Consider the following 18,574-nt stretch of genomic DNA (forward strand, 5'->3'; position numbering starts at 1 on the left):
AAATTGCTGTTAGTTTACATATAATTGGCATTAAATTTGAAATAAATATTTCTTTCATAGTAGTATGCAGGTAAATGATCACCATTTCCTTGTTTCCATTAATTCTGAGCTAACATAGCATTTTATCATTTTAACATCAAAAATTATCTCAGGCACTTAAATGTCTCACAAGGAGATTTTATCTATCTCCTTTCCACAACAGATTCAGAAATTTTTTGATCCACTGTAATCATATTCTTAAAGTTTGTCCCGAAAATTTGCCACATACTAAATTCTTATCTTTTATGTTTTCCTATATTTGAATTACTCATGATGAAAACCATCCCACATACCTTAAAGTAGTTACATGTTCCATGATCTGAAAAAGGCTCAACATTTTATTTTGCCTATTCAGGCTTACAAGAATACTTACTGCCACATAAAGACCACACATATGATGTTTCAGCCTAAGAGACTAATGTGAAAAAGTTATTATGAAAATAAAGGAATCATAACAGAGTTCTACAGCATCCTCACAGTTTTTATCACAAAGATTTTAAAAGCAGCAAACTTACCTTTTCAATTAGAAGCTTCTTGCTCATTGAAATACATTTGTTTAACCTTTCTTTATATTTTTCAAGTAGCTTTTGTTGTTCATCTATTTGTCTTCTAAGATCACAGTTAGCCTAACAAATAAATACAAAATATGAAAAGACATATTGAAACATTTTTTTTTAATCAGCTGTCACAGAAAATAAAGATGTCTACCTTCACATGACTAAAGTAAAGGAATATGCATAAATATATATATATATATATATATATATATAGGCAAAAATATAATTTCCCAGATCTATCCCAATCTGTAGAAGGATGTACCTTGCTCCCTTTTCACTTTCTTTACACTGAGCTGCATACTGTATTACAGAGCATTCAGCATGTAAATAATATATAAAAGCACTGTACTGATCATTTTTCCAGTCCTCCAGCGTTAAACTGAAAGTTTAATTTTAGCTCTGTATCCTTTATACCTGATTGCTGAAGTCACGTGAAATCCTAACATTTTTGATTTAAAAGGAAACAAAAAATTCCCAATGATACAAGTTTCAATTATCTGAGTAGGAAATTTACCAAGCTCCCTACATTCCAATTATATTTAACTTATTACCTTAAAAAACACCACAGCAGTATTATTTTGTTTAAAACTAAATTATTTTTTTTAGTTTTAAAAAGGTTGTGTTTGTCTATTCCATACTGCTGAACATGTGCTAAAAGACTGTATGTACAATTCTGTAACGTATGATTGCATGTGTTAATATGTACTCGTGCACATATAAACACTAAACAGACTATGAATTGTTTCATATTTCTATATATCACCTCTCTAACACTTCTTTCAAGAGCACAAGTATTAAGACTTTGTTCTGAAAACAGGTCTTAGAGCACAGTATAGCACAGGTTTCTTATTAAGAGTAGTTTATTTATTGCCCATAATAATTGTCACAATCACCTCCATTCTGAAACTGCCAACAGTCGGCCCCCTGATAACTGCTATTCACAAACAGAACAACAAAACCCCCACCTGTCACATGAAATTATATTATGAAGTTAAGGAATTAATGAACTGCCTGCAAAACAGCATCAGCTTTCTTTGTACCCTCAGAAATTCTATAAACGTATTTAATCATCAAAAAGTTATAGCACAGAGGCAGAAAAAAAACCCTTATGCATTTCATTTTATAGACTTCTTGCATTTTCAGAAAAAAAATCAGAAAAATTAAAACCTCACTCTGCCTTTTAATTTAGGTAACTCCAGGGTAATTTTTAAAAACAAGGATTATTCAAACATTTAAAATATTTGCCTCAGATTCATTATCTGAATTATCTGAATAAATATCTTTACCCCATGTCCAATACTCACCCTGAGTAAGTCATCTATACGACCTTCTTTCTTTTCCAAGTCTTGATTTTTATTACTTTCTAGCGCAGCTAATTTCAGCATTGTGAGATCAGTCTAAAAAGAACATTTTGAAAATTTCATCCTTTCCTTTAACAATTATAGCATTATTTTTCTCATGTTTGTTACACAGAGAAATAAACTACTTTAAAACGTTCAACAAGACCAGCACATCTTATTTTCACGTGTTTTAGAAGTGACATGGAAGGTTGTTATTCAAAATTGCTTTCCCTCTTCATGAGGATGACTGTCAACATTTGGGATAAGCCACTAACAGTGTTAAAAGACTTAATCACTAACTGAAAACTTACTGTTCACAAAAAAAGCATATAAAACAGAGCAAGAATGTCAACGCCAGCTAATTACTTGAAAGTCTCTGTGTTTGGTTAACAGGTGAAGGAGCCTTGTTCTGACTAACTTGCGAAAGAGAACAGATCATGTCAGAAATGGCAGAAAGGATAAACCAGTTGCTTTTGGCTTTTGAAAGTCATGACAGAACTATATCTTGATCATTTTGATTACCATCTCATTTTTCTTCTTCAATGTCATACTTTAAATGCAATATGACAACAGCAGCTGTCACTTCAAATACTGCCTGAAAGAACAGCCTCTACTTCTCAGATCACACACAGCTAAAATCTTGAGCAAAAGCCTACCGATGACATGGTCAACTGACTACACATGAAGTATGACACTGGAAGCAAAGCAAGTGCAGAATACCAAACTAATCAGAGAGATATAAATTAAATTATGAGCTGGTGAACTTAACAGAAAAATGCTTTGGTGGATTCTAAAAGGCAAAGGTTTTGAAAGCCTTTAAGAATTTACAAGAAGTTGAAAGACAAAGAAATAAATGTATCTATCTGTTTTTTCTGCAGTCTTGAAGTGATACAGGATAGCTCTACTCAAAAAAAGTTACCTGAGTAATTTTAAAAGATAACTGCTTTGGTTGCGTGATAGGGTGGTCCCCAAAAGCTAATGAAGTAGGAGAAGGACTATTCTGTCGAACCTGGAATGCAGGAAAACAAAGGATTTTAGATACAACTGCAATATTAAATTATGAACATAGCCCTGTTCACAACTCTTGGCAGAAAAATCACATAGAATAGGGAAATAAGGTATCTTTCTTACAGAAGATACTACTCGTGGCATTGCATTGAGAACTATCACTATGCTGTTATTTATCACTTGCAGTTTAGAAAGGATGCAATAGATTCTCTGAGAAAACTGAGGCTGTCACTTTTAGGAAACAGACTGAAAGATTTAAGAGAATACAAAACTGACATAAGGTGATGCCAGTCTTACACAGACTTATTTTTCTGATTCTAAGCTTTCGCAACTCAAAAATAATGTGAGTTATTTTTGGAGTGGTTATTTCCCATGGGAGAACCAGAAAGGGGAAGCTAGTACAGATCAGAACACAAATTCCATTAATGGAACTTCCCCAAACCCACTAGTTTGTCTGAATGAGGCTGTTTTCAAGACAAATTCCACAATCTGTATTATACTGCATATTGTCAGACTGAAGTTGAAAGCACATGGAACAAAAGCTGAGGCCTACCAGCAGAGAAAACAAACCCCTTCTGTAACTGGCAGAATCTGTTTGGCCATTTAGAATCACATGTAGGTATGTTAACACTGAAATTGTGCGTATGAGGAGGGGAAAATATTAGCACGACCAAGGAAGAGACTTTTTAAAGGATACAGGCAAATTAGGTGTCAATTATTTAAAAATTTATGATTTATCAAAACCTGAGCTTTTAAAGTCCCAAGTTAGGGGTCAAAGCAACAAAAATCCTCCCCTTTTCTGTGTGAGTCTTGTGAACAGACATCATTAGAACATTTCAACATTTATTCAACATTTTACATTATTACTTTGTATTTAAAAATTATGTTTTAGAAAAAAAGTTCCTGTGTTAGCAGAAAACTTTAGTTTTAAATTTAGTTAAATATTTAACTTGATTTTTTGTTGGTTGTTTGTTTTGTTACTGTTGCAAGAATGAACTCCTCCTCAGGATTCCTTCCTCTGAAAACTCTTCCCTTGAATATAGATTCTTTTCAATTATGCTACCTTCAGACTATGAAAGTATCTCCAGCAGCTACAAAGTTCACAAACTTACAGAAGAAGGAGCGGAATGTGAATTCTGAGGAGATCGGATTGCAGGAGGTACGCCTCGCACCGGACTAGAGCCGTTTCCACCTTGGTACTATAGAGAAGATAGGAACCTCCGATTAGTCAACCTTCTTCTCAAAATACATTACACACCTACCAAATGATACAGTTCATCTGTACACAGAATTTGTGTATCACGTTGTATTACTTTTATTAGCATAGTCTTTGGCCATTTATATAAAAGCGTGAGAGAGAATTTTTTTGTATTTTAGCTCAGGCTGCACCAAGAGATCACTGCATCTCTACTTCAAGGTTTAATACTTATAAAATTACATAAAGAAAAAAAAAGTATCCTCTCAGGAGGCCTGTCCAATACAAGCAAAAAATCTGTAACTTTCAAAAAAAGCTGAAAGTAAATTTTAAAGCTAAAATAAATTTTACAAACACACAAAAACCTTACCTCAAAATAGTCACTAATCTTGTGACCACGTCCCCCAATATTCTTTCCTGAAACAAAGACATCAATACATTAGAATTGACTAAATTACTTACAGATGTGTCTTACATTTTTACCTATACAGTAAACAGCAAAATCTTACCACTGGTTAAATGGTTTTCTTTGATGTGCTGAGATGTGATCTCCCTATGTAAATAATCAAGGGATTGGCCACAATAAAGAGATTTGCATATTCCATTCATTGAGAAGTCAGAAATTAAGTCACGCTACAATTCCTAAACCAGGTTAGTGCAGACTTAGCAGTAAGCCTAGACCTCTTCTAGATACCAGAAAACTCATCTCTCATCCTACAATTCATACCTTCAGCTCCGAGCCCCTCCCCTTTTCAAGCACTACCTCATAGCTTATCCACTTCCAAAATATCAAATTAACCAAGTCTATTAACTCTATTAATTAATAAACTATTTTTAATAAATTAATAAACAAGTCTATTAATTAATATAACTATTATATGTTCCAGATGAGTTACTATGCCCAAATGTTTAGCTCAAGGACTTCCCTAAGTACAAATAACAGTGGGGGCATGGAGGATGACAAGTATTTCCATTCTTCCCAACCTGATGATGAATCAGCTAACTCACAGGGTTAACTGGGGAGATAAACAGATCAGAATGAGAGAGCAGAATTTCTTTTATCTTAATCAGTGTTGACACTTCAGGAGCACCGGTGTGAATTGATCTTTCTTCAACTTGAGGACCTGACCCATATGTGGCATTCCATAGATTGCACCAATGCTTCACCCAATGGCATGAATACTTTCTTCTATTAGGTTCTAAGACGACTGACATCTTAAGACTGTTATTTGTCTCTCATATAGGTCAAACTACCTGTTAGAAGACATCTTGAAAAAAGACCACTGTTCAAAATTGTTCTCTTTATAGAAGGAAATTTTTTTTATAAATTAGGAAATCACTACTTATTCACAGGTCCAAAAATGTATTTTTGGACTTTTTAGCAAAGATTTTTAAGCTTTTCTATTGCTTCAGCCCTGAAGAATTCATTCTAGTCCAATATACCTCTATACTGGCATTGCTGCATAACTTTGTCACTAAGAAATACCATGAAGACACAGAAGCATTTGGCAGCCCTTTCTGTGTCAAAACTTTTAACATAAATATTTAGGTAAAATAATTCAAAGACTTCAAACAGCACCCAGCTAACTCTTCCAGTACCCAGCAGTTACCCAGTTAGCGTACATCACTGTTACTGCCCTCTAGCCAGTTCTTTACCTACCCTGTAATTCTGCTAGTGATTTTTGGGTTTAAGCTTAATTCTCATCTATCACTTTATCAAATTAAAACTTGCTTTCATCCAGATAAATGAGACAGACTGCTTTCCTTTTCAGCATAGAAAAATCTATTGTATGTCATGTTACAGAACTCTGCCCTGAAGAAATACATCAAATTATTCTGGGCCAGCCAATTATTCCTAATTTCTACTGATTTTATCCCACTTTACAATCACCTCCATGTTCTAAACAATACTTTTCTTCAGCATTTATGGATTATTTTGCATGCTATAAAGTCAAAGTCCTAGGCATGCAATATACAAGACATGGATCTCTTGTTCCTATTTTCAGTACAACAGCAGTATTTGCAGTGCTTCAATTGTACTGTACCACTCCAATATGCTGCAGTTTCCTAGGCTAGTTCCTTGAGAATATTGCAGTGCAGCCTATTCAGTTTCACTGCTGCTGACAGTAGAATAGTAATTACAAGACATTATAACCATGTTGTCTATGCCAAAAAGTTCCTAACATTTCTATCATCTCTAATTTCAACTCTCATTGGTAGGAGGAAGGGTAGGCTACTAGAACAATGGAAATAGGAAATTTCATTCAAGTTCTTGAAACAAAGCAGGTTTCTATGAAGCAATACTAACAAAGAAATTGTAGTCAAACTACATAATTCTTCTACTAATAGTATGTTGCATCACGAAGACTTCAAGATATGGAACCCACTGGTATGTATCTGAAGTGACATTTCCTGGCTCAGTTAGAAACAAAAAAAAACCCAAGCTAATACAGATATTATCAAAACTATTCCTCCTCCCCTTTTGACATCATCTTGTCTGTCTGGAGGTTACATTTCCCCCATTCCTCCCCCAAAAGCCACACTAGAGAGAAGAATGACAAAAAATAAGCTTTGTAAATATTAAACTGCGAAACAGCCTCATCTTGATTTCCCCACTCCTCTAGACTACACTGTACAATAATCCATAGAAAAGAATAAAATTCAATTTTTAAATATACCCAAAAAATAAGCAATCACATATTATAGTCTGTAATCCCTTGTCCCCCTTACCTACTGAAAAGAAATACAAACCACAGAAGTATTTTGGATGAGAAGAGCTGCTACAGCTCTTGAAAGTATACAGAACTGTATCGTAGCTGCAAGTTACGTGTGCGGGAGCGCACAATTCTTACGGGCAATTACCAGCCCAGTTCAGGTTTTACTTGCCCATCCTTTCCAGTGACAAATGGGGGTGGAGGGAGGGGGGGATACATAATTTATCATCCAAAATGCAACACCTGTCTTATGCAAGCAAAAATACAGATTTTTTTAAGGCTAACAGTCAAAACTTTGTGCCTTATAACTGGATTAAATACATGCAGTAACTACCTAATTCATTTACATTTTAGTTTACCTTGGCTGCTTTCACTTTGAGTGTCTGCTTTTCGTTTTCTTCCTCTGGAAGGTTCTGACTGTTTCTTCTCTGGAGTCTACAAACAACAAAAATAACATGATCCAACAGCAGCTCTATTTACTTACATTATTGCCCTATTATTGTGAAATAATTTTAAATACTCATTCATAAAATATGATTTCACAATTCAGGAGGGATGTAATTTCAGATTGTAGTTAAAGTAGAGAATACGATCCTTGGTCAATAAGATAAATTCAAGCCAGAAAAGATACTTAAGTATGAAATAATTCTTTAATAATTTCCCAAAAGGCAATTCTACATATTAATTGTTAAGCAATTATACCTTTTCATCCATTCTGAGGTTTATAAACACCCAATATGGTTTCACATTTTACCAAGATCTTCCTATTATAGTTGTGGGTGTTTTAAAGCTTAACACTTGGTGAGATAAGCTGATTCTTGATGGTGTTTTCTACATATTGCCACAGTATAAACACAAAGTTCTAGCGCTTCAATAGGAAGCTTATAATGTTAACGCATTTTCGGAAGTGCAGAAGTAATCTCCAAAATACTATGAGCTGTAGATTTCTGGAATCTATTTAGGATTTTTAAAAAAGAGAGAGAAAAAAAAGAGAGGGGAAAAAAAGCACAATTGCTCAAAACCTGAATATCTATCCACTTGGAAAGTGTCATTGTCCCCTCCCCATTATATTTGTATCTCAAGAAAGTCAAAGAAAAACATCAAGCGAAAAAATGCAGACCTGTAAAAAATTTATTCCAGAAATATTACATATAGTTGCCTAGAAACTACAATCAGCACGTACAATACAGATGATAAAAAAGGGATGTGATCAGAGGCATCTCTAAATTGTATTTGCTCTCCCTTGATCTGAGGATTCAAACCGGTTAGTCTCCCCAGTGTAAGTTAAATTCTACAAGCTGCTTTGGTTCAAGGAAAAGATGCTGCAGCTGTGTGTGTATTCAGCCCCCAAGCAGCCTCATACCAGTAACTGGAGAAAGCACAGAAGCCACTGCATGAACTCTGTTTTACAATCAAGAAATCAATGGTCCCTAGTATCTCGGACTAAATGTGAGATCAATGGTAAGATGCTTAATTTTTTTTGATATCACCATTTTATCATTTCACTGTATTTGTCACTTTGTTCTCCAAGTACTCCTCCTCAGCACAGCAAATGATATCAAAATTCAGATTTCAACCCATCACTAAAAGCATTTCAGGCATGTTTCTGTTCCAAAATCTTCATTTGGGTATCTTCAAATATAAATATACTACAAATATCCTAAAATATTTATTTTGGCAAAAAACCACTTTAAGTTAGCTGTGATCTGTAGAAATTATCAGTCCGTAAAAGAACAGTCAGCACAAGAAAGGTCTTCCTTACCTATACCATGTATTTTTTAGAAGTTTTAGCTCTGTGGATAGGTTCATAAAAACACCTTCAGAAGTTTTACAATTGTAGCTGTTGTATTATCATGCTACAAATGAAGTTCAATTACATACATTTTATTTTAAATAAACTCTTCCAACCAAAAGCTGCATCCTTTACAGTGCTGTCGTGCATCAGCAAACTGTGTAACACAGACTCCTGGAAATGAAGTTATTTTGAGGCCGTATGATTCTAAAAGCAGAAAGCATATCTTAGAAATATTACTTTTATAATTTACAGTTACTGCCAGGTAAATAGGTAACATTAAGGTACCTTTCCACAAAACTAAATTTAAAATACTTAACCAAACATTTTCATGTTATTCTTATTTTCCAGCTTTCAATTTTGCAGGTTATCATTCTAATGTAGTCAGTTTTACCTACCATATGAAGCAGAAGAAAAAAAAAAAAAAGTTGTTTAAAAGCTGATTAATGACTAAATATTTAAGATTTCTCCTACCAAAATTAGTTTCCAACTGCAGTGACTGATTTCTTGTATTTAAAAGCCAGACATTGAAAGAGGTTTATATTTTTAAAACTGAAACTCAAGTAATTCATAAATGTCTATTTCCCTAAGCTCTTCTGATTTCTTCCAGTGTTTAATTTAACCTTCGAAACTAAAAAGTATTAGCACACTAATGAGGTTACTAATGAGGTTACCCAACAAGGTCATGTTCACCTTTTCTAAGTACAAAATTCACATGGTAACGTATAGCAAACATCAATCACCAGAAAATGTTCTCCAAAATCCTTTCTAATGAATGGAATCATACAAGTTACAAGAAACTGAAGACTAATAGGACTGAGGACTATCCTCGCAGTAAACGAAGACTTACGCTGTTTTCAGTCACTCAGAAGGATTTACATATAGCCAAGATTTAGACTAAAACCCCACTATTTCATAAGCAAGACAAAAATAGCTCTGAAGTTATCCAAAGTCAGATGGTAAAGCTATGTTAAAGTTACAGCCCAGCGTATTAGCAAAGCCTCATATGCCATGGTCTTGATCCTAGCTTACCCTTCAATTCTAATGTGCTTCCCCTTAGTCTTCTCTTCACATTTATACTTTTAAATGTTGGCTTTTCACATCCTCTTTTATAAAATGAACATTTCTAAGTACCAATTCTCAACTAGTTAATGTCCTTTAAAAAAATACTCAGGTAAGTATTTTTATATATTTCATGTACAGTTAAGTATCTTCTGCCATTACTGTAGAACTGGTAACAGCAGAACTCAGGAAGTTATTTTTGTAGATAAAAATTATTAAAATTGTGTAATAAACTCAAAGTGGGGTTTTTTTATGTCTCAACACTTAACCCTCCAGCATGCTTAATAGCGATGCCTTTTTTAGTTGTTGATATTTTTCATATACATAACATTGAGTTGACAATTTTCTACCATTATTTTCTTCTAAATCCTACCCTCCCCACAAAGCTTTAAAATTATAGCAAACTAATACAGCAGTGCTGTTTTCCTCTGCAACACATTATAAATTCCAATTAGATCAAATCTTTAGTTACTTCTGAAATTAGATTTATAACGATGGTTCTGTATTATCGGGAACCACCACAACTTAACAGCTGCAAGCAAGTAGAGCAAACCATTTAAGTAACTTATCAAACTGTACAAATCAAACCACAGACAAGGCTGCCCTCCGTTAAATAATTAATTATCTACAGAGAACAGAAAATACTAGTGATAAATAAAAGTATGTATCTGTAACCAAAACAAGGAGTAATCTTCTTTAATGAGGAATGGTGGGGAAGGCCAAGATACTGGAAGTCTACCAGAAGCACTTGTTCACAACCTGAGGTAGCCAGTTTAGAAATTATCTTAACTACAAGTAGCTAATACACACGCAAATAAAGATCCATGTATCACAGCAAAGAAATTAATAAAAAAATATGTAAAAATTTTAAAAGAAACTGGAATACAGGTCTGGATATTAAGATCAAACATTCAGGTCATGTTTATCACTCACAATGCTGAACTGAATCCAGGATAATGCCTGGTTTCAAGTTATTTTGCAGTTCAATGTTTATCTCTGTGAAGTATCTCAAGTAAAACTATTATTCAGGCAAGTTGCCCCTCTTCATACATCCATCACATGGGGGGGGAATACTACAGTTGTAATAGTTATATTTTCTGCAATCCTGTGATTAAAATGTAAAAAATAAAAAATTCACATCAGAAAACCAAAAAGGGTTGTTTGTGTGTGGGAAGCCTGCCTTGGTTTGAATACTAAGTGTGAAAGAATTCATATCTTTTAATGTGCCATTTAGTGATGAGAGCACAGAATGGTGAATGTACCACCACAATTTAATCAGAAACTGACATTCTTGCTAGAAATGAGTTTTAATGATTCTGAGATGTGTATTTCTACTTTTTTTTCCTCCAAAAATCTATTATAATACAACAGTTCTCTCTCATCATCAAATGATGGCACTGCTTCCTGCATAAGTCTTTGTCTTTGTACACTACCATCCACCAGAGGAATTCCCTATTATTATGAAATTTTCATTGTCACACCATTAAAAAAACCCAAGAAAACACACACACACAAATCCCACAACCTGTTTGCAATATTAAGCACTAAACTGCACTTCTCACAGGATTACAGCATATCAGTAACCAGCTGTTATTTTAAGAAAAGACTCTAAAAACTTGTTAACATATTTGGCATCACAATTATAATTTAAGTGACTACAACTGACAACTTCTGAAAATGGGTCAAGAAATCATATTTCGTTATTCAATGTCATTAAGACCATCCTTCAGAAAACAGAAGAAACCTGGAGACCTGTGCAATAGAACACTAGACATCTGTGCAGGGACTTTTTAGGAAAAAAAAGTCTATTTCTATTTTAGAATAATTAAAAAAAAATAAATTATCCCTATCCAGAAGCATGGCTTTAGGTTAAAACATTGTGCAGAGACAGAAGAAACATGTTGAACTTTCAAACTTACATGCCTCCGTGTCTCATGTATACAACTGTAAAATAACATTTTTCTACGCCAAAAAGCTATTACACATATAGTGAGTGTTCTGAGATCACTCAACTACTTAGACATGTTTTTTTTTGTCAGGGAATTGCAATAATGCATCATAACCTTCAGGCTACTGCAGCACATTTCCATTCCCACACCAGAACATCAGAACTGCACCACTGCAACACTGCCCAAAGTATTTCTAGGAAAAGCCATGAAGAAAAACAATGGGCAGACAGAGTCATTCTTCTGGTTAAGAAAATAGACTATATACAATTGAAAGGAAAATCTCGCTGGGAAAGGCAAGGGGAAAGAAACATAGCAGAGCCTCTCCCAAAGAGGAAAACATGAAATCACACACACAAAATGTTTACTTATAAGGTATTGGTCTTGGGAACTAACTAAATTCACCTGCTGGTCAGCCCAGTATAAAAGCAAGAATCAGACAGTCTCTGAGCGACTAAGTGAATGTACAGTTAGGCCACAAAATAAAGCTTTAATGGAAAAATAACATCAAAAGCACATGCCAAACAACTATTCTTCCAACATGACATGTCACTCAAACATAGGTCTACCCCAGGCTAAAAATATGCTCTTGCTTACTTATGGGTATAATCTTATCGACACAACTGTGACGTACACAGGCAACACTGTCAAGAGAGCCTCACCCACCCCAAACCAGGTAAACTGTAAGAGCTGCATTAGTGCAGTTGTATCAGTGCTGGTCACTGAGAGAACCACCTTCTACTCCAGGGAAGTCTGCACTCTGCACATGAAAACCCAGTAAGAGTATGAATCCTTTACCGGATTATGAACTGGTAATAGGCAAGAAAAACCGCAGTGACAACTGCAGCTTTACAAATGCAGATGACAGCCAGTGTCTGGCCTTGGACTAAATCCATATTTTTCAAGAAAACGCAGCAAACTAGTTTCTAGGGTACTTTCAAAGGTGCAGCCAAAGACTCGTCAAAGTTTTATCTGTGCTGGTGAAAACCTTATTACTTACTAAACAAAGGACAGCAAACTGTTTAAGCATTTTCAGCTCCAAAAGCTGTATGTATCCTCACAGCATGACTACATAGATAATGAAGAAGCAGAAGCAGCTAGTTTCATGACCAGAAGTCCAAAGAAACTTTTATGAAGTCATGTCTCCTCATCCAAGAGATGGTATATTTTATTAATGTATGCTTTTTCCTACCTAGCTGTGTATTTTGCATTTTACTTTAAAAGCTTCTACATGAAATAAGGCATCACAGTGGAATATAAAATTATGATTTGTTAACATTAAATTTTTGACGTAATAATGAATCTGCCTTATATACTTACCTCTGATTCTTTATCACTTAAAGATCCCAAGCTTCCAAAACTGTGATTTGAACTTTCGTTATTTGTTGAAGCCTACCAAGACAAATAAAATACTGAACATTATATACAGATTTATAAAACAGCTAATCCACTATTATCACTCACAGTTATAACAAGTAACAGTAATAAAATTTCATGCTCGCAAGGAAAAATTTATTAACTATAAAGCACTGGTGATTTCAAGGGGGATAAGAAGCTTGACACGTGGATGGTTTGACAGGGCACAGTAAATTCTGTATTTTGATTGGTTTTAAGCCACATAAAACCCTAGAACATTCAAAACCACTTAAGTCTTATTTGGGAAAAGCAAAACATCCAATGAAAAATCCTACCAAATGATTCCACAGAATAGGCTTAAGAAGCCAGTATTGTTGAAACTGCTGGAGACTACTAAAAACTTTAATTTTTCAAAGAAAAAGAATGTTTAATTTTCTCCAAGACAGACACTAGGTTACGGCAGAGCGATTTTTTTTTAATTCACTCAATGACAGAAAATTACAAGCTATTGACAATATTATTCCACATTCTTAAACCACTTTCCCCAAAGTAACAAACCTAGACTAATGAGAAAAAGAAAAAAAGACAAAACCTGTAAAATAGTCTCAAGTTACAGTATTTATTTAGGAATTTTCTAAGGCTGATTTATTCAGAGGTCTTTTGAACACAGAATGGCAACAAGGACATTTTACAGCAAGAGTCTGTTTCACGTTCAGAGAACAAAAAATGCCAACAGCAGTTGAGCTTCTTCTTATTAAAAGAAAAAATATAAAATCTTATACTGCTGGGTTATTCTTTTCCATACAGGAAGGCAGAACAAATACTTTGAAGTGAAACAACCAGTTCCAAGGCAAACACTCAGCTTGCTTCAAAGCATGCTTGCTTTCCAGAACTGTGTCAGTTTGCAGGACAATACTGATCTGTGACATCTTCTGAATAACTAGATCATCTCTGCATTAAAATTTCTGGAGGAATGTTAACTAACCCCACAAAATTTCCACGTGTGTTCCACACCCCAGGCAGTCTTTTAGCACAGAAATGCCTATATGTAGTTCTTGCTTGTGATGTCTCAAATCTGGTCATTGGAGTTAGCCAAGACCATAATCTCAGTAACCTATATTCATATTTCCACCCTCGCTTACTGAGAAAGTTTGAAGATGATGGGCTTCCCCCCCCACCCCGCCAAACAATTCCAAAATTCTTCAGTAAAACAATACATAGGGGTAGGCTTTCAAAATAGCAGTCCCAATAAATAAGAGCCCATCTCAGTTTAACTACTAGAGGAATAATGACCTAGAATGTTTCCAAAATTAACCAGTAAGTGCAGTTGCAACCTCTGTATTGTCTTGCTACATTAGGAAAATGAGAATTTAGTATATGTGGATTTGGGGATGTACACGAAGAGGAAGTTTTCTCATTTTTGTTTTCAAAGTGAAAGACGACCAATGGAGATCATATTTATACATCATATTTCCCCAGTAACCTCTGCACATCACATAGAAGGTTTTATCTGTTTTTCCTTTTAATAAAAATCAGATAAGCAAGCCTCTCTTAACATCCCCCACCAAGACTGAAGACTATATTGAAAAAAGAAAAAAAAGCATATTCCAAACAGCCCAGATCAGCTACATTTCATGCTATCTATTTGGATACACTGAATAGTCAGAAATAAAAGAAATACAAACAAAACTGACATAATTGCTGTTTTACTGATGGTAGGATTAATCACAGGACTAGATACTAGTATTCTACCCTGCCTCCCAAAACCAAACAAAAAGTAAGCAGGAAGAAGAAGAGATGTTGCACTGTATACTGAAGATCACTAATGGAATATTTCTGGTCAAAGATAAGAACAACAGTGCCTGAGGTGAGGACCTGCATCAATCAGAAGACAGTGGTGATAGCATCTTCTGCAAGCAATCATCAAATCATTTGGTATTAAAAAAAGTGGTATTAAAAAAAATGCTGTATCCAGCTACCCATTTGGAAACCAAGTGCGTTGGTTGTACAAGTACAATTACCTGTTCAAACAGATCTTGGAATGTGTCATGGACAAGAAACTTTTATTTTACATGGTAGAGTGAAAAAGGAAATTAGTTGTTTTAAACTTCATTTTATTCTGGCTAATGTGAGTGCACAAACCGAGAACTTGAAAGTGGAATGTAATTTGCCTAAAAGTGAAATCAGCTGAACAACAGACAACAACAACAAAAAGACTTGAACAGACTTATGGAAATGGTAAGCAGCAACTCACAGGGGATCAAAGTTCAAAGAAAAAGAACCCCAAGAAACTTGATAATTACTTTTAAAGAAAATGCATTACACACATAGCAGTAGACAGCTTCTGAGGAAGAAAGACTGGCAGTAAGGCAAGGGACCAACACAGCTGTATCAAGAACTAATAGAAAGGTTTATTTATACACTAAAAGTTAAATGAAGTTAAAAGAAGGTACAGATCTAGTAATGGAAAAGGACAAATAGTCACCTGAATACTAAGCAATGGCCTGAGCAATTATAACGAGCTAATGAATTACATGAATAAGCAGTATTAGAGAATCCAAGGAAGAAAGAAACAAAGATGGGCCAGAACCACTGCGTTTGCCTCTATCATAACATATGGTGAGTATACATTTTTGCAGTCATAATTAGAAGACAACAGTGCATCAACCACACTGTCAGTCCAACCCAATTCCTTCCCCTGATCATTTAAGTCACTTCTTGGTTAAGACACTAGTAACAGAAGTGATGTGTCACCTTCTTTACAGCTTTGTGACGGTTACCTTCATGTCACTCTTAAAAACAAAAAGTCATGATGCTAGATCACTATGCACTGATTTCTATTCCTTATTGTTTGTTAACAGTCAACAATACATCACAAGTCTCCAGAAATTTCATCAACATCTGCTATCAGGTAGTATTTTGTTCTGTAATCTAGAGTGGTAATTACAATGTAGAATAGGAAGTGAAAAATACTAACCAAGTTTGTGTAAAATACTTCAAATATGAGGACACTTAAAATAGTTTGGAAACAGAATTCAAAAGTACTTTGGCCACAGGGAAATTTGTGCCTGAAAAATTAGTATTGTATCTTTGACACACCAGTTTATTAAGTACTACACTTGGTGAAGAACACTCAAAGACACAAATACAAAATGGAGTACCTCTGGCTAGGCAACAGTATTGCAGAGATCAGTCTTGGAAGTTGAAGCTACTAACTTGAACAAAATTTGTAATAAAGGGAAAATTTATTCTGCAGATGTATCAGCTGAAGGGTAATGTATGACATATGGAAGGTAATTAAGCCCCTATTGAATGTTTGTAAGGTTTTTCCTCAAGTTGCATCCTGGTTCAGATATTAACGAATAGACTATAGAAAGTCTGCAATGAAAGTAGGCAAAATTGATATAAATGTCTGGAAAAGTTAAAAGAATTTGGCTTTGTTAGTCTAGATATATTAGTCTTCAAACAAGTTTAATCTTAAAAACAGAGGTCACACCAGATTCCCTGGGTCTATTTCAAGCCAAACTGTAAGTAGCTGGCCATCTGCAGAAAGGACAACTAAACTTAAATACTGGGAAAAACTTCTGTCTCCAATCACATGTGCACTAAAGCAAAACCACAAGCCTGTATAAGCCCATTCTCTGATGTTTTTAAGAACAATTCAATGTCTGCATCATAGACAGGTTCAGAATAAACAGTCCTACCCTCAAAGCAAAACAACAGATTAACAAGGATTTTCTTGAGAGCCAATTCCAGCCCAGTACTTTTGCAAGTAAATCACATGGACAGTATGCAAGTGAAACAGTGTGAGATAAATTAGTATTTTAAAAATGGTAGGTCTGGATAACTGCTCTTAGAACTTACTTTAGCTCCAACACTGCAACTTCCAGTACTCCCAGTACTGCCACTTACTACGCCTGTGAATCTTGCCTCTAACAATTCTTGTCTTCTTGGGTCCAGGCTATGAAGCTCATCCATTGCTCCTAAAAAAGATAAATAAATTCATTATATTCCCTAATATTTGCAGTGGAATATTTTACAAATAAGCCAAACATACCAGTGGCCTACGCAAGGAAAGGATTTATACCCTCAACTTGACAATGGATTCACCATCTGTTACCTAATAAAGAAAGCACTCAATGAATTCCAGAAATTTTGAGGAAATTTCTGTCTATCAGAATAGCCTTGTCAATTTTGGTGAAAACTAGAACCTGTTAGAGGCATGTAAGAGAGAGACATAGAGTCTGCAGCATGCGATACACCAACCAGGCAATTATTTATAGATTAAAAACTAGCTGACAGCAGCAAAATACTTTCCAGCATAAAACCTCCCAATTCTGCAAGCCCCTTGTTCTCCATATTATTTAAATTGTTTAGGCTATCAACATATGAACGTCCAAGAAGAACAACTAAGAATCATAGGGAAAAAAGGAAAATCAAAATGTAGACCACAGTCCCCAACACGTGCAAGGGAATGCAGGGTTACAGGGAAGTTCGAAGGGCAGAGAAGCAAGGAGCAGGATCAGCAATATGAAAGGAGCCAAGAGTAACAGAGACACTTGCACAGGTGGTGCCCTCGACCGCCCTGCTGAGTGGGGTAAAGCGGCGCTGCTGGCATCAGCAGGGAAAGTAAGGTGGAAGGAAATGGAAGAACAAAAGGAGTTTCTGATGAGTTCAGCCTACATGAGTAGGCTGCAGCATGATGTGCAGCTTTCTAATTTGTATTTAAATCACTTACGGCTGTTTAATGAGTCTGAAAGATGATTTAGACAAATAGTCTTCCGTATTTACACAAACTGCGTTCTTTGTTTTTATCTTTTCAACTACTTGAACATTCAGTTTATCTTCAACTGGAAACATTTCAGTTGCTTTATTTTAAATATTTAATGTGAAAGTCTTTATGCACTATTTTAATAGCATATCCTTCAAGTACCATATAAAGTGATATTGCCTCATTTTTTTTTTCAACTAAAGACACAAGTTTGTGCTTTTCAGTCCCACAGGACAACACAGCAGTTCACAAAGGACTGCAAGTAGGAACTATGTATATTCAAATGGTTCTACAAAAAAAGCTTTTGGAATTCCCTTTTCATGAAAGCTACAGGTTGCAAAGTAAGTGCTCCTATGAACTTCTACCCGTCAGCTAAGCATCCTGACAACCAAGGCATCAGTGTAGCCTTCCTCACCATTAACAAGAGATGAGACACTTTCTTACATGACTTGTGGGTATCTCACAAACCTTTAACATTCAAGAACTAGACAGACCTTTATGTACTACACATTTTGGCCACGCAGCTAACACTCTCAGTAGGGAAAGCACTGGCTCTGTTATTTGGCTAATTCAAGTTGCCCTTGCTCCCACAGGAAGACAGACAACAGTGACTGTGGTGTCAGTGTCCCTTTACCACAGGCCCTGGTACCCAGACTTCTGATGGAAGAAAACCACACCAAGAGAAACTCAGTCAAAAAGGAGACATTCGGGAAATGTGTTGTTGGCAGAGCCTCCTTCTGAAAAATCAAACCACAAGTGGCAAGTTGAGGATACCGCATCTTGTGTCTGGAGGT

General features: G+C 35.2%; 1 protein-coding gene across 5 annotated transcripts in view; it reads right to left on the bottom strand.

The window, feature by feature from the left end:
- Positions 1-18,574, bottom strand: part of TLK1 (tousled like kinase 1) — a 70,718-nt gene that overhangs the window by 28,353 nt on the left and 23,791 nt on the right. For all 5 annotated transcript variants that reach the window (XM_037397028.1, XM_037397030.1, XM_037397026.1 and 2 more), the window contains 8 exons: positions 16,874-16,992; positions 12,974-13,045; positions 7,213-7,288; positions 4,510-4,556; positions 4,057-4,143; positions 2,856-2,945; positions 1,901-1,993; positions 555-665 (listed from right to left, as the gene is read on the bottom strand). In XM_037397028.1, coding sequence (XP_037252925.1) covers positions 555-665; positions 1,901-1,993; positions 2,856-2,945; positions 4,057-4,143; positions 4,510-4,556; positions 7,213-7,288; positions 12,974-13,045; positions 16,874-16,987 — 690 coding nt within the window. In that variant the 5' untranslated portion in view covers positions 16,988-16,992. The remainder of the gene's footprint in view (positions 1-554; positions 666-1,900; positions 1,994-2,855; positions 2,946-4,056; positions 4,144-4,509; positions 4,557-7,212; positions 7,289-12,973; positions 13,046-16,873; positions 16,993-18,574) is intronic.

Source organism: Falco rusticolus, chromosome 8 (assembly GCF_015220075.1).
Source record: "Falco rusticolus isolate bFalRus1 chromosome 8, bFalRus1.pri, whole genome shotgun sequence".
Lineage (NCBI taxonomy): Eukaryota > Metazoa > Chordata > Aves > Falconiformes > Falconidae > Falco > Falco rusticolus.